The sequence below is a fragment of the Mycteria americana genome, chromosome 2 (genome assembly GCF_035582795.1).
Source record: "Mycteria americana isolate JAX WOST 10 ecotype Jacksonville Zoo and Gardens chromosome 2, USCA_MyAme_1.0, whole genome shotgun sequence".
NCBI classification, from domain to species: domain Eukaryota; kingdom Metazoa; phylum Chordata; class Aves; order Ciconiiformes; family Ciconiidae; genus Mycteria; species Mycteria americana.
Window position 1 is genome coordinate 83,978,469 of NC_134366.1, and position 21,352 is coordinate 83,999,820.

Below are 21,352 nucleotides of genomic sequence, written 5' to 3' on the forward strand. Positions count from 1 at the left end.
GTGTTGGAGTGACCAAAATTAAACAAAGCTAAACAACTCACTGTGAAAGTAAACACAGCTCCCTTTTTTTGCATAGCTATAAGAAATAAGTGGGGAAATGCAAAGAATCCCTTTATAATGAATAGTTTAGAACAAGGTTAGTAACAATTCGCCTTTAATTCGGTGCATTAACAGATTGTTCTCCATGGCATTTGGCAGTTCTGGTCTAAACAGAGCCTTTTGTCTCAGGTGAAGTTTTCATCAGTGGGAAGGTTTATGTTTCAGAGGGCCATGTTCAACAAGCTGCCCGTGTAACCAGGCAAACAGTTAATTTGAGTGAAAACGATGCCATTCCTTTTCATTGTGCGCAAATGTGGGTGTTTCAGTATATTTACTTGGTTGCTCATTCACGCACAGGCATAAGTTCAGCAGCCTGTGGAAATGCATCCGTTTAAACATTTTTTTCTTTCCCCCACCTTTCACGCAGTCTTAGCGGTTGAGCCAAATAGCTAAAAATCTTCAGGGGTTTAAAGGATTAAATGAAAACAATTGTTAAGGTGCAGGAAGGGCTGAAAAGTTCTGAAAGTATGGCAGGAGGTAGATGCTGAAGGACCTGCTTAGTGAACTACAGCCTCCCCTGTTATGGGTATAAATACAACTGTGAGTGGCAGACTGGCGGGTTGGTAGGGATTTTGTAGTTGGGGAAAAAGAAAAAAAGGGAGATTAGTGATGGCTGGCCTGCAGGTTTGCTGCTGGGCAGTTTGGTGAAGCCAGTGGGAAGATGCTTTCTTGTTAAGGGTCGCAAATTTGTTTCTCCCACCAGATTACAAGGTCAGCGCTGGTTTTCATTCCCCCTTAGCTGGACTCATGTTGCCACCGGTTCCTGTAAATAACCTGTTCCTTCACATTTTTCTGTGTCTCAGGTACTGAAAGGTTCAGGCCAGAGGTTTTCCTGTGCTCTCCATAGCCGTCGCCCGGTGCTGCCCTGAGGAGAAGAAGCGGCGGGAAGGCAGGCGCTGCCCTGAGGAGAAGCGGCGGGAAGGCGGGTGCTGCCCTGAGGAGAAGCGGCGGGAAGGTGGGTGCTGCCCCTCGGCTGCGGGGCGCTGGGGTGAGGCTCATCGCGAGGCCCACCGTGCCTCCCTGTGCCGGCCACCATGGAGACCCTATCCCAGGACTCCCTGCTGGAGTGCCAGATTTGCTTCAACTACTACAGCCCCCGCCGGCGGCCCAAGCTCCTGGACTGCAAGCACACCTGCTGCTCGGTGTGCCTGCAGCAGATGAGGACCAGCCAGAAGGACCTGCGTTGCCCCTGGTGCCGCGGGATCACCAAGCTGCCGCCGGGGTACTCTGTGTCGCAGCTGCCCGATGACCCCGAGGTGATCGCTGTCATTGCAATCCCCCACACCTCGGAGCACACCCCCGTCTTCATCAAACTCCCCAGCAATGGGTGCTACATGCTGCCCTTGCCCCTCTCCAAGGAGAGGGCGCTACTGCCAGGAGACATCGGCTGCCGCCTCCTGCCCGGCAGCCAGCAGAAGTCCCTGGCGGTGGTGACGATCCCGGCGGAGCAGCAGCCGCTGCAGGGCGGCCTTCCCGCTGAGGGAGGAGCAGAGGAGCCGGACCGGAGAGGCGTTGTGAAAAGCTCCACCTGGTCAGGGGTTTGCACTGTCATCCTGGTGGCCTGCGTCCTGGTCTTTCTCCTGGGCATCGTCCTCCACAACATGTCATGCATTTCCAAGCGCTTCACGGTGATCTCCTGTGGCTGAGGCGGGGAAGGGGGTGCTCCCCTGGGGGTTGGGTTGGGTCGGGTCGGTGGTGGTGGTGGTGGTGGTGGTATCAAGCAAGACAATTCACCGCAGCTTTGCCCAATGACTGCAGAACGCTGTGCACCAGGGCAGCGGTGTGCCGGCCCGGCCGTGGCCCCCAGCGGTGCAGCGTCTGGCCTCTCGGCAGCGTGCGGAGAAAATCACGTCCCGTGTCTGGCGGCAACGGCACTGAGGAGGACTGCATGCGTCACTATAATCATTTATCAAAGGGACTGCAACTTACAGTGATTTTTTTATTGTGTTACGAGATTAAAGACATCTATGTAGCTGGTTATACGGTAAAGTATACGGTATGAGCTCTTCTCTAAACACAGTAGATTAAAATCAAAACTGCTCCATGTAGAATTAAAGGAGAATTGGCGCGTGAGTCTGTACAAGGTGTTCAATACCAGTCCACACATGCATTATTTTTTAATGGGGGGAGGGAGGGAGACTTGTAAAACCAAGAAATCATTTAGCTGGTAAAGCATTTTATATGTTTTAAACTGCACATTAATTAAACCAAGTTAGGAAGTTGTACAATAGTTTTTAAAAGGAAGCATTTTCCAAGCAATCATTTTGTTCTGTGGTGTGTGTTTTTTGCCTCTCTGTTTTTCCTCATTTTTTTTAGCTACAGGGAAGTGGTACTTCCAGCATCTTTTGTTTGAAGGAGCTTCCGAGCAGGGAAGCAAAGTGGGCTAGGAGGAATACCTAAAAATGCAGCCAAAACACTTCTGCCTAACTGGCTTCACACAAAGGATGGCTTTGAACAGTAAACACTGGACACGCTGTTTTACCTCTGATCTGGCAGCAGGGCTTCCTGACGACCTGGCCTTCGTAGCCATTAGTGAAGAAATGGGTCATGAGAAGTCCTAGGACTCCTTCCTGCAAGGACATGATAGAAAATTGTTGTTTTATTTTTTTTTCCTGAGGTTGGGTTTTCTTAATTGTTTCTAAAGAATTTAGACCTATTTTGCCTCCCTCTTTCCTAGGAGATGCAACTGTGCACCCATGCATGGTGTAACACAGGAGTTGCTCTAAGGAAGCCTCACCATCCCAACTAAGACCAAGGACCCTTATGTGCAATCATCTAGTAAGAGGCAGTGACATAGCTGGGAGGAGAACCCAGGCCACCCTAACCCTCTACTGGGTGGGCTACCCCCCTAAACCACTGTGGCTGGCCTGGTGTCAAAATGTCTGGGTGAGCATAACAGAGCCTTTTCCCACATTTCAGTCTTACAAATGTTGGTGTTCATAAGGACAGATTTAAAAAAAAAACCACAGGAAGTGTCTCCCTCCACTCGTGAGTGTCATGAAACCCCAGTCATTTGCAGTTCATTTCTTAGAAAGAGCCAAGTCCCTGAACCTTCACTGCAGCAGCGCCTTGCTCTAAGCAGTCCCACTAGCTTCAGTAGTACTGTTCGTAAGTAAAATAGAGCACAGTGTGAATTTGGGTATTTGGCAAGTCTGTGAGATTTAGGGATCGGATCAAGGGGCACAATGACAGACCTTTAATAAGACAGAAAAACCTATTGATTTGCACTGGTTCTTTTTGCAAGTACAAAGCGTAACCTCCGTGAAGCGTGACCTCTTGTTGTCTACCTACTACTCTTTCTAATATTTAAGTAGAGATTGCTCTATGCCATATTGTAACACCGGAGACCATAATTTTGACTATGCAGTGCCCAAGTTGGCCCTGTAGATGTCGGTGGTTTTATGGTTATGTCACAAAATCCAGTTGCTGGTTCACAATAAACATTTTCAGCTAGGACTTCTGTCAGGAACATACCTCTAACTTTGTGCTGGATTTCTTCCCTTCCCTGTTCCCAAACCACCATTTTCTTCCTTGATTCCTGTTAACTGAAGAATAGCATATATGGTGCTTAATTGTTATGGTGTGTGTTGGGTCATGTATGGAGAGGAACCATTGTGCTGATTTTTATCTACTGTCATATGTATGCATAGCACAGCACAAAAAAAAAAAAAATCCTCAGATAACACATTCAATGCCTTTTTCGTGCAAGGCCGATGTGCAATATGCCTTGAACCTGGCTTACGAGTATTGTAGTTACACGGACACCTCTCCGCAGCATGTTTAATTTGGTTGCAGTAGGGAACAGCAGGAATTCCAAAATGTGTGTTGTGAACGTGCTAGTCTCTTGTTGCCAGTAGGTAGCCAGATTTTTACTGACATCCACGCTACGCTGCTTATTGTGTAAAGGAAAGCCAGTTCACAAAAAAATCTTGCCTTCATAAGACTCTTGAGGAAGTGACCAGATACAGGACTCGACCCTCTACTGCCTTATCCCCTGTAGCAATTGCTGGGTGTACCAGCAGTGTATAGCGTAGCTGGAAGATGCTCCGAGAACAGCGCTGATGCGTTTTGCACCAACTTCTGCATTTGTTTATCTTGAGTTGTTAATGACTGCACAAAAATGCAAGGCAGTCAAGAGCAGGTCCTGGAGATACCGTGCTGATAGCGTTAACCTCCTTCTGGCCGTACCTGCCCGACTGAAGCTCTTGAGGCCGAGGTTTCTCTGGTGTTGCAGAGGACAACTGTCTTGAAAACTGCCCCCCTTCGTCCCTACGTGGAGGGTACAGTGTGAAAGAGAAATCAGAAATTAGGTTAAAATACCACACTGCATAACACATTATGCAACAGGCAGACCTGGAGTTTATCCGGTATTAATGACGTAAGTATTATATTAGCAGAATACCATCCTGTATTACGTAACGCAGTACATTGTTTCATTAATATGAATTTCCTGTACTTTTCGTGCCTGCTGAAATGCATGTTTGACCTAATTTCTGATCCAGACATTTGCCTGCTCGCAGCCTTGTGTAAGAGCAATAAGATTTTTGTCTGCGTGCGTGCGCAGTGTGTACGTTCATTCCTTTTTATAAATAGGGGTTCTGGAAATGTTTTTGTTCTGGCTTTAGACTGTGAGTATCATTTTAAATTTGCAGCTGCCATATCATGTTGGATCACCTAGCTTTTTTGCTGACTTGTGTAGAAGTGAACTAAATAGTTTGTTGTAATGTACAGTGTTAAAATGTTTCTCAAGTATGTCAATAGTCATACTACTTTAAAAATGCAGTGCAGTCTGTCCCATTCCTTGGTCCAATAGCTGGCATTAAAAAAGTGATACTGCTATGTACACCTATAACTTTTAAATTTATTATTTTTTTTTAAACAGCCTTGTCTTTGTAATTTTTCCCTGTGGAGAAACACATTTGGACTTGTGTCAAAATCATCAGGTTCTGGGCTAGTTTTTGTTCTCTGGTGTCCAGTAAGAAATCACTGCCCAGTTCCACCAAAAAAAAGAAGGAAACTTACTGTGAATCCAGTACTGTTTGAGCAACCAAAATTTATGCTAAATCTTGTGGGTAATCACTGAAGCACCTGCATTTTTAGAGCAAATTACTCTGTATGAATGTGTATTTATTTGCTTGTTTAATGGGAGGGATGTGTGTGTTGGGGTCCAGCTTTGTTTTTTTTCATGGAGGGTCCCAACTTCCATTTTTGGCTTGTGCTTTCTTGGCAAACAGACTTTAGGGTTCACTCTCTGAAATTTTATTTAGTGAATTTTAAAAATTCAAAATATGCAATTTTGGTATGCGGGGTTTTTTTAGGAAATTGTGTGTTCAGTGATTGTTCATGCTTAACCAAGATGTAAAGGAGCCTGGATGTTTTGTAAACATGGAGCAATCATGAGTCCAAAGTTTCATCTTTATTAATGAAGCTCAGCCTGAATAAAACATTAGCAGGAAAAGAACGATACCAAGTGAATTATGGTACCTCTGTTACTTTGCCATCAAATGAAGAGCATGGAAGGGAATTTGGCAGAATTGCTCCGTATTTTACGAGGGGGTGGCTGCAATTCAACTCTCAGCATTTTAAGGCAAAGTGTTAAGTGTGGGTTGTGGTAAATAGTATAAAGGTTTTTCATGTTTTAATTACCTTGGAATACGGAATTATAGCTGATGACTGCTCAGCCACACAACAGATTTTTGGTTTTTTCTGTTTTAATCGGATGACTTCAAAGTTTTAAGTAAACTTTTTGCTTATGGAAGTGAGGGATTATTGGCCTTGACTTAAGCATGTATCGTACAGACTGGCACGCCGGCTCCCCCTTCCCCTCGAGCCCCCCTTCCCAGTCACGTTATTGCTGGAGCCCTGGGCAGCCAACCTTTCTAATACTGCAAATGCTTTTCTGGAGTAGAGAGGGCTGACGTTGCACTGGTTTTGTTACATTAACAACAGGGCTAAAACAAAACCAAACAATTCCTACATGATTTGAGCGCTTCTATAGGTGTCCTGGTATCAAAAGCTCCTGGCACCAATCTACTGTGTAAACTGCTCCAAACCTCTGTGTTCCCTGGATCTTCTCCGAAGCAGAGGATGTTGCCTCCTCCCCGTCATAGAAAGGGGCCGTACCCACCATCCACAGCTAAACTGCCCCCAGGGAACGTGGCGTGCTGGCATGAAGTGCTTGCTGGCATGAGACACTTGCGTGAGTACTGCAGGAGACATTCGCATGTCAGGTCAACGCATATTAAGTAAATGTTGGGGTTGAAACGCTTCCTTACCCTACTTGCACAGAAAGTGTGGCTTAAGATTTGTTTTTTCCAGACTTTTTCTACGGGTGGATGGAGGGGGGAGGGAGGGAAGAAGGTACATGGCAGCAAATGAGTCCCAGCATCATCTGGGAGGCTGTTGAAAGATCTGCTGGCCCTGAAGGCAAAGGTTTTTGTGCAAGAGCTTCAGTAGGGCAAAATTGTCTGGAAATGCTGCAATGGATTTACAACATGTTAGTGACCTTTCTGGTGCTGTACGCTGTCCGTAGGCCTGACAGCTGGGGCTGTTGTGTTCTCTTTGTCACTTTACCTCTTGCATGCTCGTGTCAACAAGCAAAGCTGCTTGCTTCATCCTCAAGTTGAACGATTTTACAGACATTTCTTAAGTTGCCCTGAGCATCTCTAATGAAAAAAAAAAAACCCCTTCCAAGTTCAGTGAAATTTAATGGTTAATAAATGTTCAGAAAATGCATTTTTCAAGCATTTCTTTATGCTTCAATACATTTTTGTTTTAGTTCTAAATAATTCCTGTAATTTTTGTGCTAAGCATGTTCCTGAACATCAGAGGCAATTCCGAGGGATTAGGTAAGATCCACAGCCACAGAAAATATTTCCTATCCCCCCTTATCCATCCCACAGTCCCCTTCAGATCTACACAAGTCTGTTTTCACTCTCCTCCTCAATACCACACTGAAGCACCTAAGGGTGGGGATGAAATGGGGACTCTTGGGGCATGGATGGAGCCCCTGTACATGTGCGCACAGGGACATGTTTCCATGCTCAGGGAGGGGTATGCACACAGCACATGCTCACATGTAGTAGAGAGAGGCCAAGAGGATTAGTAAAACGACCTCAGGCTCTTAGATCTCAGGAAGGTCATGTACTTTATGGTGCTGGGATGATGAGGTGCTGAGATAGCTTGGTAGCATGAAGCCTAGGTATTGCTACCTGGATTTCATGCGGGATGAGTTGCCGCCTCCTCTGAGCTGTCTCCTGCAAACTGACTCCTACTGCTGTTTGATGGGACTCGCTGCTCCACAGGAGACATCTCGTCTGGGGTTCAGGTGAGGAGCCACATCATCGCTCCGTGCCTCCAGGCTGGGATGTCCACCATAGGGAATAGCCAGATGCCTGGGCTTTTAGTTTATCAGGGGTCTGTAAGTTCAAGTGGAGGTCTCTCGAAACAGAGCTGTATAAAGCACTCCTGAAATCTTGAAGGCAACATACAGACTTGGCCTGAACTGGTTTGAAAGAGTGAAGAAAGGGTGCAGAAGGAGAAGGACAGCTGGAAATGAGCAAACGATTAGGCAGTAGGCTGGAAATTCAGATCTGTATGTGCAAAAACAACTACTGGGCATGTTTTGCAGTGGCCTGCATATGTCATTTCTGTCAAATTGTATCTCAAGAACAGCAGTGAAACTCCAGATCTTGCTTTTCCTTCAACACCTTTGAGCTGGGAGGCTGCCTATTTCAAAAGCGCAGTTTTCCACCTAACTGAAAAACTTGATCATAGAATAGAATCATAGAATCATTAAGGTTGGAAAAGATCTCGAAGGTCATCTAGTCCAACCGTTGATGGGTGTGCAGAAATTTTTTACGGTGCTGAATCATCACTGAAGCTCAGGACTTGGGCACAAGCTGAACAGGAATTCAGCAGGAGGAAGCTGGGATAAAAAAGAAAGCAAAGCCTTGAATTCTTGGTGTGTGCAGATGTGTCACATCATTTAAAATAAAAGCTTGTTTTATTTGCATGTGTGTTGACTGAACGTACAAAAGCAGGTGGCCATCTCCCAGGACAAATAATGAAGTTGACAACGTTGGTAATGCCAAACAGCTGAAGACAGGATTTATTGAACCTGTTAGATCTGAGAAGCTGAAAACAGAAGTGGCTATTTGGTACAGCTATGGCACTCAAAAGAACTAGTAGTATTAGATTAGAGGTCTGTAGCTTTCTGGCTTGGTTTTCAAGATGGAGTAAATAACAGAGAAACCTGAGTACTTTCATGCTGAAGGTTATTTAGTTGCCTATCTTGAGAATTACAAAAAGATGTGTGTGTGCTATCACTGTGCTGATCAGTTTTGGAAGCATTGCCCTATAGGTGCCTGCATGCACTGACTAGGTCTGAATCATTGGGGTTTGCATCTGCTTGAGACAAATCTGGATCTGCCTCAAGATCTGAAAAAATCTTCTCCTGCAAGATGGTTTGAGTTCAGGTTGTCATTATGAAGTGTGATCTCACTTTGAAGAATTTAAGAACGGTGGTGGATCTTTCTTACAATACTTTCAAAGCAGCGTGTCATGTGGTAGACGCGTGTGGCTGACTATGAGCATAAAAGGGAGCTCAGTTCCCAAGCATGGCCAATTTTCTGATTGAACTGCAAATGAGTAATTTGTTGCTTAAATTATTTGGAATAATGGTCACAGATGTTTCTCAAAGATTTGCTTAAGGAGTGTATTGAAATATTTGGGACATGATTCAGGAAAATATGCTAACTGAGAAAGCACTAAAGCATTAAATCTAAGGAAGCTGAAGGGATTCGGTCACACATGATTAAATACTTTCTTGAATAGAGGTGGACTTTACACTTAGGTGTTTGTTTCTTGATAGTTGGCTAGTCTGCATGATTCTTAAAGAACATTTGAAGTAATAAGCTTTGCTTTGGGAAAGGTTTTGTTTTGAAATTTGAAAGCATATTAACTAGGAGAGGCTCTGTAATACCCCAAGGCAGCTGTTTTCAAGCACTTGAGTGTAGAAACCTGTATTTCTGTAACTCATGTTTCTAATTGCTCATTGTACATAGCTGAGAATTCTTCACTCATGGTGAAAAAAAAGAAAAGCTTGCAGTTCAAACCCACACCAAAACCCACCCTAGGAATCCAGAGTGATGATGATTTAAAAAACTCAGGAGAAATAAATTGAATGCTAATCGCTTCTTTCCTGCTGTGCTGAAATGCTGAGGGATTTGCTAAACCTACAGGTTGATAAAACTGGATCCCTGCTTAATGATTATATTTGATAACTGGCTAACTGCAATGGATACATAGAGTGTTCTTTCTTGTCCTTTCTGACCTCCTCCGGTTTAGAGAAGACAAGATTTGGACAGTGTTAGCTGGATTGAACAGCGTGATAAGAGTTGTAAAATGTTACCAGCAAGGAGCGTGGTTTTGTGATAAACAAAGAATTGCAACACTGAACGTCTTTTGGCAGCCATCTAGGCAGAACAAGCATGAGCAACTCCAGCAAACCCCTGGGATGGAGAGAAATGTTGTCAGGAGTAGTGGATAAATGAGGATATTTTTTAATACCCTAGATACTGTCTGTGTTTGTTATTGCTGATGGCTGACATCTTTGGGTTTGGGTTCGTTCTTTCGTCCTTTACAGTAAGAAGCCTAAAAAGCACTTTGTACTGCTTCCTTACGAGTGTGCCATCTCCTGTTTCCTCTTCTTCAGCCCGTTGTTTGGCCATCCTGTTTCCCTGCAGATTTGCAAGGAGAAACTTACCTTTGTATATATGAGCGACTGCAAATTTCTACTGCATTTTCAGTGATGAAAATGGTAACAAGTCTCCACAGAAATAGGAACATCTCCAGGGCTCCATACAGAGTCTTATTTGCAATACTCCTTTGTCTGCTGTTATTATCATAGGTCCTCTCTAAATGAGTATTTTGGATTATTGTTTCTTTACTATAGCCCTACTATTTTTGAAAAGCAATAGCAAAACAAGAGAAAACAACTCAGAGACTAGAAATTATTTGCACAATCTGATTTTTAAGATAAGATCATTCATGAACAGCTTTTTTGGGTTTTTGTTCAGTGTATCAGTGACATTAATTTTGCGATTCCACTTCTTTTGGTGAAGGAGGGAGATAAGGAAGAAGAAAATCCATATTCATGGCTTGGATTAGGTATGCTGAGTTTCAAAATGTACGTATGTGCTTCTGTTTTGTAATACCTCATAAACCTCCTAAGAGCTGAAAACTGCAATAGCACCAAAATCTTAATGAAATGTCGCGTGCTGCCTATTAAGTTTAAAATGCCTGCTGAAATGTGCAGAGCCTGGGCTTTCTGGATGTCGAGCACACAGAGCACTATACGTGGAATTAGTTGTAACTGTCAGTTCTCTGAGATCAAACTCGAGTCTTGTGCCTCATTTAAAGCCGTTAGTGGACTTGGCCTCTGAGGATCTCTGTCATATGTCCTATACGCAGTGGCAGTCCTCATTTCATAGATCTAAAGCAAGCAGCCTTTGATAAGGAGATATTTACCAATTTTGAGGGCAAATTGTCCGTCTCCTTAAGAGATTGTTAAATCCTTGATTGGGTCAGTGGCCTGACTTTTGCCAAAGGAAGAAGGGAATTTGGTTAAATCGTGCCAGCACAGTCTAGCCCCCCTGTGCTTGCTTGGTGGCCCAAGGGAAGGAGGTGTCCTGGGGTGGGTGTTGAACCGGGTGAAACATGGATGTGACCCACCACAAATCTCGGTTGAAACAATGGCCCCATAAGGACACACTGCGAATACTCTCCTTGCTGGAATGGTCCAACATAACATCTCTGGTTAGAGCTTTGGGTCTTGCGGTTCCTCTCCTGTAGATATGCCTTTTAAGGTTTAAAAGAAATGTGAGAACCTTTCTGTAAGATTCCTTCAGCTTTCTAAGTTGTCACAAACGTAGAGCTCTCCTGGCCACCCGGTATCCCGCAAACTGGAGAACCTGCCATTCTATTCAGCTTCAGGTGGGAAAAGTAGTCCCAAAGTAGGCTGCCTCGTGGCAGGGCGCTGCGTCTGTTGCTGCGCTGAGGTTAGCGTGCTGCTCAGGTGCTCTTTTGTGGTAGGCTCTAAAAAGTGTTTCTCATCCTCCCCCCTCCTCCCCCACCCTCGTTTTGCTTATAATTGTTTCAGAAAAACAAAAACGGGCACTAGGAAAAACAAAAAGAAGAGTAAAGCTGTTCTTCATTCAGGCCACGTTTATACCATCTGTTCTGTATGTCGGGAGAAAGCAGAGGTGCTCCTGAATTTCAGCTATGCTCCAAATAAATCCCAACAGGCTTCCTGTTCTGGAGACTAAACCTCGCTAAGCAGCGGACCTCGTGAGAAGACAAATATTTTTAAGTCCTGGGAGTCAGGAGATGTGGTTGGTGGTTGCTGGAAAGTGAAGAAGGAGCAGTGGCAGTCCTTGCAAGGAGGCATTCTCCCTGCTGCGGCCCCTGTGGTTTGAGACCAGCAGGCTGGTGTGGCACAGGGCTGCAGCGGAGAGGGCAGCACCGAGTGCACACACGCACATAGTCTCTAGGGGAGCTGCTTGTCAGCTTCCCAACGTGTATTTCAAGCTACTTGCAGTTGATATCAGTTTAGATTACTTCAGCTACAGTATCCCTAATTGCTCCAAAGGCATTGCAAGCGAGCTGTAATCTAAAGCAGACCTAAAAAACCCATCCCACAGGGCCTGTCTTTGCGCTATCCCTATTAGCAAAGGTTGCTGCATTACTAAGGGAGATAGGAAGGAGTGGGGATGGTTGGATGGCTGGGGATTTTTTTTTTCTGGTGAAGGCAAAATAAACTTTGACAGGTGTTAAAACAAAAAGGCAAAGGAAAAATACTTTATGTCAGCTGAAGTGTCCTCAGCACAGCTTTGAGTGAGAGCTAGTTCTCTCAGTGCCAGCCTCGAAGATGTGTGTGCGTGTTCATGCACTTAGTACGTTAATTAAAACAAGAGCTGAATGAAGGTTTGGCTCTTTATTTTAAGAATCGAAGGCAGGAAGGCTTCCCTCTGTCTGGTAGTGCCGATGTCCTCTTCCCTCCCCCTCCGGACTTTCAGGCTCGTTAATAGTTGCACCAGAAGCTGGAAGGTTGAGTCTAGCCTCCGGCACGCAGGTATTACATGGCTCTCCTACAGCTCTACCACCGTCTCTGCTCCTTGTTTTACACTCTGTTTTACATGGTCCCTTGCCCTCCCTAGGCTCCCTCCCCACCCCTCGTTAATTATATTCTAGCTAAACAAGCAGGCTGGCACTGTTCAGTGGCTGTGAACCGAAGTCCTTGACGTGTTCCAGAAGCAAGAACACATATAACTTGGTTTTAGACGACTTCCCCCTTCTTTTCTTGTGGAGGGCTAACCAGCCCCTACAGATACACGAGCTCCTGGGCCGCCGTGTCAAAAGCTTGCCAAATATTGACTTTCTAAAGGTGAAATCAAAGTGCTGTCGATAAATCTGAATGTCTGGAGAAGCATTCTTTGCTTGCTTGTCTGTCCTAGAAGGTGTCTCAAACATTGCTGAGTTTCTAACCACCCCTTCCCCCCCACCCCATTTTTAATACATGGTATTTTTGTAGGCCTGTCTCTGGAGTCTTGTCCTTTGTATATGTGGAAGTGCTGATTTAATGAGAACTGTTCAGACACATTTGCTATGATTAAAATTCTTAAAAATGATTTTCAATAGACTAGTGTGTGCTTTTCTTTTTTAATACAAAAAGTAAAATTGGCTGGGACATGCACTCATCAGTTCCACTGAGAGCTTTAATAGAGTTGCGCAGTAATAAAGGAAGACAGAGATCCTCAGCCAAGTTTCAGATGGGTGGAGGTGACTTTCAAGTGGTCCATCAGAAAGCTGCTTTTATAAGCTTGTGAAAGAGAGGGAGAAAAATGAATGGGTTGCACTCCCCTTCTTTCCCTGGGCAACTTTACAAGTTTGATACAACTTTGGCCTTGCAAATCTCTGTCCTGTGGGACGGCAGCTGTTGTGACATTTCCCTGTGAATGCTCTGTGATACCTGAGTGTACATGTGCTCCTGCACACGCATGCCTACGCTCATGTGTGTAGGTCTAGAGATACTCTCTTACCTCCTTAACTGACACACATCCTTATAAACATGAGATGAATGGGCTACTGGTATTAATGAATGTAAATCCAACGACTTCAGAGGAGCTCTGAGGATTTACAGCACCCAGGGTGAGGACCAATAGATACAGATAAATTTGTATATTCAGCAATCTCTTGTGTTTCAAATGAGTGTATTGCTGTGACCAAAAGTGCAGCTCATTTTCCTTGTAAATCTTCCATTTTTAAGCCTGGTTTCCTATGGAAAAGAGACATGCACACTCATGCTCTGCGTCTGTGTGTCCCTTTCCACTAACCTTTCAAACCAAATTTAACGCAGTGATAGTCATCTAAAAGATAATTAAATTTCTGTTTTGATGATGTGTGGGTAGAAGAGTAGAGGGAAGAGAGAGACAGATCCTGTATGTGCCAAACATATGAAAAGGCTACAGTGTGGACTTGAATCTTATTAGAAATTAGAAAGACCCCATGGGAGATGCTCCCCAATAAATGACTCAAGCAGAAGAAGAACTTAAATTGGAACTTGCAGTAAACAGTGAGACAGCAGTGCACAGGAAATGAGATTTTATTTTTGCTTCTTTTCATGTAATTCCTTTTCTTTTGAAATGCAGCCTCTTCTAGCATTTTATACATGTATTTCAGTCTTGAGTGATGAATTATGGTGGTACCAGTTGCCTGTATACAGCCTAGGGCAAGCGGAGTTCTGCAGTCGCCAGAAGCTGAATCTCTTCATTAGTAGTGCCATGACACAAATTTTATGACATCGCTTTGCATTTAGTGACTTTAAACAATTAAGCTTGGGTCACCCAATTTCACTGTGATGGGACAGATATCAATTGGCAGAACTGTAGAGGAGTGTCATCAAAGGGAAATGCCTGGTAATGGTGTGTTTGATTGTTTTTTAATATCAAAAGCAAGGCAAAACCATACACTGCTCTGTCATTTATGATAGCTTAGTTAATATGGTCATTTTAGCTGGGGTGAACTAAGAGTGTAAATTAGGTTTGTCAGGTGGGGTAACATGTTTTATGAGACGAAGCGATAAACTGAGGAAAACCCGTGAGTTTTTGCGCCCACAAGCTCCTCTTCTTCAAGCTTGCAATAAAAGTAGCCTGCATCAAAACTAGATACAGGCAGATGACAATTGCCCTGAATTTGCCTTAGTTATGCCACTTAGTTGGAGTACTGAGAGAGTAAGGGAGATCTATGGAGGAGAGAGGAAATTTTATTGAGAGTCAGGAAAGCTCTTAGCCAAACAGAACAGGTAGAGTGCGAAAGAGGCAATTTCACCAGTGGAAAATTCAAGTGGTTAAGGGAGAAAAGGCCTGAGAGAGGCTTACGATGTGGCATGAAATACTGATATTCGGTAGATCCCAGTCTAACAGATGAGGAAATCTCAGGATCCCGTACAGCTGTTAATTCCCAGGTTAGATGGAAACATTCTTAAATAGCAATGGTTTTTCTTCCTCTATGCCATCAACAGGCAGGCATAATGGACATTTCCAGTGTCTTTAAACTCAGTAATGCCAAATAGGGCTTCTGAATAAAGCTGAAAAAAGAGAATTTGATATTTTTGTTTGTGTAAGTCTCATATAAGGGAGATTTGTTCAAAGACTTGATGCATTGCTTCAGTGAGTAAAAGTGTTTTGTTTGTTATCAAGCTAACTAGAATAGCTTGAAGAGTGCTAAGCACTGAAAACACATCTGGGGATCAGAAATTGTGTGTCAGCAGTTACTGCTTCAAACAGATGGAGAATGAGAAGGGAGAAAGAAATAAAAAGACTGACCTAGGCTTACCTGGGGGTCGGATAACCATTAGGAGATCCAGACTCCCCTGAGTCCTGCACTTGTGTCTGCCCTAGGCTACATTGCTGCAGCCAAGGGCTGCATATCCAATGTGAGAGTCCTATGGCACCGTGTAATCCAGATGAGCACCTGGCCAGCAGTAACCTGCTCAGCTGTTTGTGTAACAGGCGTTGTACGGGCTGTGTGGGGAGACGGTGCCGTGTGGGTTTGCTCTGCTGAGTGTGCCTTTTGGTGTGATGTTTCCGTACTTTTCTGAGTATGAAAGGAAAGCAAAATGGGGCCAGTTGTAGTGATTCTGCTGCCGGGCTTTTGTTCTGTTGCCCATGTGGGAAGTTGGGAGGAGGCTCCCATGAGAAGTGGAGTGAGGCAACAGCTGCACACAAAGGTATGAAAGATGTTGTCTCATCAAAACCACCCCTTTACTGCCAGCTGAAGGCATTATAAAAGATTGCTGGTAGCTGAATTCTTATGCAGGAAGACAGGTTAAATTATCACAGTGTTCCTCATGGCCTCCTAGGCAATGAATCTGTGAAGCAGTGAAGTGGGTTGTTGCTTTCACCACGGAGGAATTCATCACGGTAGCCAAATTAATGACTGCTTTTCAAAAGTTTCTCCTGCTGTCTGAAGGACTGATTTGCTGCCTGCTGTTTGTTATCTGTGGCATTTTTAAACTTCACCCAGGTGAGTATATTGCTTTGTGTGTTTAATGCTTGAATACAGCCTTCCTAACCTTGGTGCTGTTCATTGCTTTGCTTTCGTCTTTCTCTGGGCTTGATGATGATATTGTAACAACTTACCCAGCTAAGAGCCTGTTATTCATTTCCCTTGCGGCTACGTTAAGAGTGAGTTCCCTCTGCTCCTTCGAATGGCCGTGCTTGCAAGTTGACCTTGTGGTAGGAGCAGTAAGGCTGTGGTGTTTTGTTGGTATTTTAGGCCGTGCGGTCTGCGTTTGAAGATGTAGTGTAAGGCTCTTTATGGCACTAGGGAAGGGGGAATGAACCAAACAGGTCAGAGGAGTGGCTGCAAATGAGCTTGTAAAGTCCTAACTGGAAGGCATAGTACTGACCAGCTGATTTGCTTTGCTGTCAGCGTTAGGTGAATACACACCCTGAGCTGGTTTAGTCAACGTAGATTATTGTCAGCACTGTCCTGATCTGGGTTTATCACTTATTTTCTTTTTCTCTGTGTGCTTCTATCACCTGTCATGGGCTGAGAGCTGTGGAGCAACAGTTGGAAGGCTGCCAGGGCAGGGACTGATTGCAAAATGCAATGGGTTAAATTAATCCTTCAGGAAACCTTACTGAGTAGAAGGGTGTTGGTTGTGTTCCCTGGCACGTCTGAAACATGTATTAGTAGAATAAATACAGTGGCATGACTGACAATGAATACGCAGTGGTTTTCCCTCTGACACTACCTTTTACCACAGAATATCAAGTCTCCTAACTTGTACGAATTAATTTGAGCCTTTCATCAGCCTTATATACACCTTTTGCTGCTAAGGCATATGAATACTTGGTGTTGTCTTCAAGTCTGATGTGCCCAGGACAGACCAGAATCCCCTGGCTTCAACAAATGAGACATCTCCTTCAGAGTCAGTGAGCCAGCTCCGCATTCTACTTGTATTTGGGAAGAAATAAAAAAAAGAAAAAAAAGGGGGGCTGTAACTTAGGATATATTCAGGGGAATCAAAACACACAAATAAGTAAACAAAACAATGTTTTCATCCATTGCTGCCCTGGTTAGAAAGCCAGGATAATTGTCTGTGGCATGCAAGCAGCTCCCAAGCTACTGTTCAGCTCAGCCATGTCCCCAGCCTAATTAATTGGTCAGAGGTGCAGATGGGCCCATGAATTGCACCAATGTATCACTTTTGACCAGTCCCAGTCATGCCTACCTAAGGGGAACGATGCCACTTGCGCAGCTTTTTGTGGCGGCTCTACAAGGAGGGTGGATAAATCACGAAGGCCCAGTTCTGCCACCTCTCTTCTCACGGAGCAGGACGCCTTGTAAGGAGAGGTGTTTGAAGTGCTGGGACTAATGGTGAGTAAAATACTCTCAGCATGAGTAAGTATTACTGAACAGCAGATTAGCGCACTGTGCCAAGCACTTATCTGAAATTGTTTTCCTCTACTTACGCCCTGAGATTCTTGTCTCCAATTATGTTTGCTTTGTTTGCTTTTTCTTTTTTCTGTGTGTATTCAAATATTGATAAGATAGAAGTCTACACAGAGACCAAGGTATGGATAAGGTCTGAGTAGCACAGTAAAATAAAAGCACTTGGGTGGAGTTCAGCTGTTAAATCGTAAGGCTATACTTAACCTATTATTGTCTTCGGCTGGGTTTGAAGTACTAATGTACCTAGGCAAGAAAACAAATTTACAATGGCTTAGTTAGGAGTTCCCTCTCCAGGAAGAGCTAGAATAAGCAAAACGTAGCCTGGAACAAGGCCAAATTCTCTGGGACATATTGAAAGGGACCTTGTTGAAATCAAACCGGTTGTGTGCTATTAAATTAACACAGATCCCCTTTGGCATGGTGTTGCTGAAGGCAGCCTGCAGGCAGACACCCAGGTCCCAAGGCTGTGTCGCAGAGATGCGCAGCAGAGTGGTGGCACCCCGGCAGGCCAAAATCCCCTCCTGTCATGGCTGGTTTTGCTGGGGCAGCAGCTGCTGCCATGGCTGCTCTAGCTTCACCCCTCTCCATAGGTGGAAACCCCCCTACCCCTTGGTCAGACCCCCCCCAGCCTTGTCCTGTCTCACAGCTCCCCTGCCAGCCCTGCTTTGGCTACTCTCCTTGATGTGCTGTTCCTCAGGGGCCATTTTGGTGTCGGGTGCAAGAACAACCTCCCTTCCCGATGCCCGGCTTTCCTTTAGGCGTGGGTCCCCGTGCCTCTCCCTGGCCTCCAGCGAGCAGCTCTGCATTAGCCTCCTGCCATGCCATGCAAGGGAGGCTCTTGTTTATCTTTCCTCCCAGGACTGGGAAGTGCTATGTCCACTGGCAGTGTGTTTGGGCAAAAGGAGCAGGGCTGGAGTGTTGGGTGTGCTACAGCCAAAGGAAAGGGAGGGTGGAGACAACTGCCGGTGCAGTAGCCCTTAAGTCAGGATCCCGTCCTCGTCCTCTTCCTCCCCAGCAGCTGTCTTGGTTTAGCAGGAGTCCGGTAGAAGCAAAGTAGGAAATCAGGCTGTGGGTGTTTTCCTGTGGTTGACAATCTGCTGCACTAAAAAAAATTATTACTTTGCCTATGTCGAGAGCCAGTTCTGAGGGGAGGGTGAAGATTTCAACTTCCTCCGCTGGCCTGTTTGGAGGTCAGGAGGTGACTTCATTAGCGTATGCAGGCACCTGAACACAGTAGGGAAGCTAATAGCAGCACTGCTTTTTGACCTCGCCAATAAACACATGGTATTTTTCAGTGCTTGTAGGCAGAATATTGAATGGAGCAGCTCGCTGCTGGCACTGAGCATCCTCTGAGATGCCTGATGACCATGCTCTGCTCACATGCTTCAGGCCATGGTAGTCAACAAAGCTGAGGGCAGCAAGAAAATTTCCCTCCGGGGTCAGATGGGTGTTGGTGTTCCATCTTTTCATGGGCAGAGAAGTTCAGCTGCTGGGGTCACCTGCACACATCTGCCAAACAGCCTCAGACACTGGAGAGCCGTCAGGCGGAGGTGATACCTCTTTCTTGCTTTCCGCAGGTGCCCCATAACTTGGCTTTTGGAGGAGTGACGCATGCCTGTAGCATCAGGATATTTGGATGAAACTGGGAAATGAGATGGGATCAGGCTGGATGCTGTAATGATCCCTGCTACCTTTAAGTTCTGTAATGCTGTATTTTTTGAAATGTAGCATAGACAACTTCTGCAAGCCTAAAAAAAAAACCAAACTACCAACCCTCCAGTTTACACCTCCTGCAGACCTTGTGCATCAACTATCTTAAAATGCCTTTTTAAAAATATGTTCAGGTCTTGTTTTTAAATGAAGGCTCTGACCTTGATCACTTGAGAATACACGGCTGAATTCAAAATGAAATGCTTAAAACTTGTTTAAAATATTGCCATGCATTATTTAATGCAGAAAGACATTTCAGGATATGGTTTATATGAAAACCACTACAAAATTGAATTGTACATTAATGTATCAAAATCAAAACTGTATATTAATGTAATTAAAACAACCCTTTCATTGCTTTGGAAATTATTTAATGGTTGATAAGTTCAAAGGCAAATTAAAGTAAAAATTTCAGACAAACATGGTTTTGTCTTTTACTTTGGTAATGTAGGTATCAGTGAACTGTTCCTCTTGTATGCTTGTACGGTTTTAGTCAAACAGCAAGTATGATGGAGGTATCATGTCAGAATTGGATAAGTTTGTTAAAAACAATTATTCTCTGAACGTGTTTGTGTGAAATAAAAAAAAAAAAAAGGCACAGTCAGGTGTTCCTTTGGATTTGTCCAAAATCTATGTGTAAATTCAGAAATAGTGCAAGCTGAACCATATTTGATAAATGTACATGTGTATATATACACCTGTATACGTGTGTGTGTGTTTATCTTTAATGATATATATGTTGTAAAATTTCACATGGCATTCCCAGAGAAGCCTTGGGAGCATAGAATATGTTTTTGTGATAAAAAACTCATAGGGAAAAGCTTGCACAAACCTTTCATCTAAAATAATAATAAGCTTGGAGATTTTACTCTTCAATGCAACTCACCTCAACGTGGAGCTTTTCAGTTTTGCAAGGAGCGTTCTCTCTCTGCTCTTTCACTCTTTCATGTGTGCACACATATGGATATACCTTCTCATATGATGTGACTCCAAATTACTAGATACCAGTACTCTAATGTTAAAAGACCGTCTCCTTATCTCTTTCATCTTGCAAACAATTTGATGTGAATTTCCTATGCAAATCGATCTATATTATACACTGATGTAATATATGCATGTGAAAAACTGGAGTAATGCTTCACAACAAAGCTGGGTAGACATTATAGTAGATCACATATTGTTTGTGAGTACCCCAGTGTATTCTCAACCATACCTTTTTGCTCAGCAGTCATCAGGAAATTATTCAGAGGTATGTGAAAGCCAAAAGCACGGTGAACTGTGGATCAATGGAGATCATATGGATCTGGCTTCTTTTTGCTCAGCCATCTTAAGATGGTTGCTTTTGCTGCTATTCCTTTGACTAAGCGTTTGAGGGAAGCAAACACAAGTGGACACTCCTGAACTCATTACCCAGTTAACAGAGCAACTGGGGTAGTTTCCAGTGTGTTTTCACTGCCAGAAGAATGCAAGTGAGACTCTTGCCCATTTCTGGTTGTTCTGTTGATTAATGGGACCTTCCTTTTTTGCTGCAACACTTCTTGGACTTTTTTCTCTTAAGCTGCTCCAAAGTACAGCTGCTGCTAGAGCACCACATTTTCACACTTACAGTCTATAACCACTCAAGAGCACTGGAAACACTACAGAGGAATAACTTGTATGCCCAGGTAAGTTGCATAAGTTGGAGCTGGATCCTGAAAATGTGCAAAACATTCTGTGGGAGACCTTATGCTGGGGTCTCACCAGGTAAAAGAAATTAGGCTGTGGGGCTTGGAGGCAGGGAGATCGCTGGGAAAAGAGCACTGGAGTAAATGCCCCATGCATTATGCACATATGCATGTAACCTAAACTGAATTGCTGGGATTTCTTACAGTATAGCAAGTTATGTGTCATATCTTTCGTTATCATCTCTGTGGGTCTTTCATTTTTTCCCCTCACCTGCAGTGCGACAGTTCATTTTTCTATGCTTATGGTTGCCACCTCATGCAGGAGAAGAAAATACATCATTTCCAGGTAATCCTGCCCACAGAGTTTTGGCCACCATGCAAAACAGTCCAGGTCCAGGCTGAAAAACACCCGTAAGCTAGAGGATGGGCTTCCTTCCACTGACATTTCCCAGAACAGAGATTGTCAATGGGAAAAGTGCTATGCAGCTGTGTTTGTTCCTTGGAAGGGTTTGAGCAGAGCCCTGAAAGCATCCATGGCCGTGGGGTGGGAGTGAATGAACATCGGGCTTCTCCAAAGCAGTGCTGTGCTACAGGGCTTATTCGGGCTGTGCTTGCAGCCAGTATGGTTTTGCCCCTGGCAGCTGGAGCTGCACAGCTTGTTTTCAGCCACAGGCACCCAAGCTCTGCTCCTTTTGTAGTTTGCACAGAGGAGCAACGCTTACGGCCCATCCAGAAAGCTCGAGGATCAGATAACACCTCTCTCATTCCTTACACGTAAATCATTCAGGAGAGATAGTGTTTACCTCCAGATTTAAGAACTGTTCTTATTATGGTGTCTGCAGATCAGACTGATTGCAAAA

At 44.3% G+C, this 21,352-nt stretch overlaps 1 protein-coding gene across 4 annotated transcripts in view; it reads left to right on the forward strand.

Annotated features, from left to right (window-relative positions):
- The window catches only part of RNF152 (ring finger protein 152), a 47,411-nt gene extending 40,616 nt beyond the window's left edge, over window positions 1–6,795 (forward strand). For all 4 annotated transcript variants that reach the window (XM_075493974.1, XM_075493976.1, XM_075493977.1 and 1 more), the window contains exon 2: window positions 903–6,795. In XM_075493974.1, the coding sequence (XP_075350089.1) occupies window positions 1,134–1,745 (612 nt within the window). In that variant the 5' untranslated portion in view covers window positions 903–1,133 and the 3' untranslated portion in view covers window positions 1,746–6,795. The remainder of the gene's footprint in view (window positions 1–902) is intronic.
- Window positions 6,796–21,352: the final 14,557 nt, after the last annotated feature.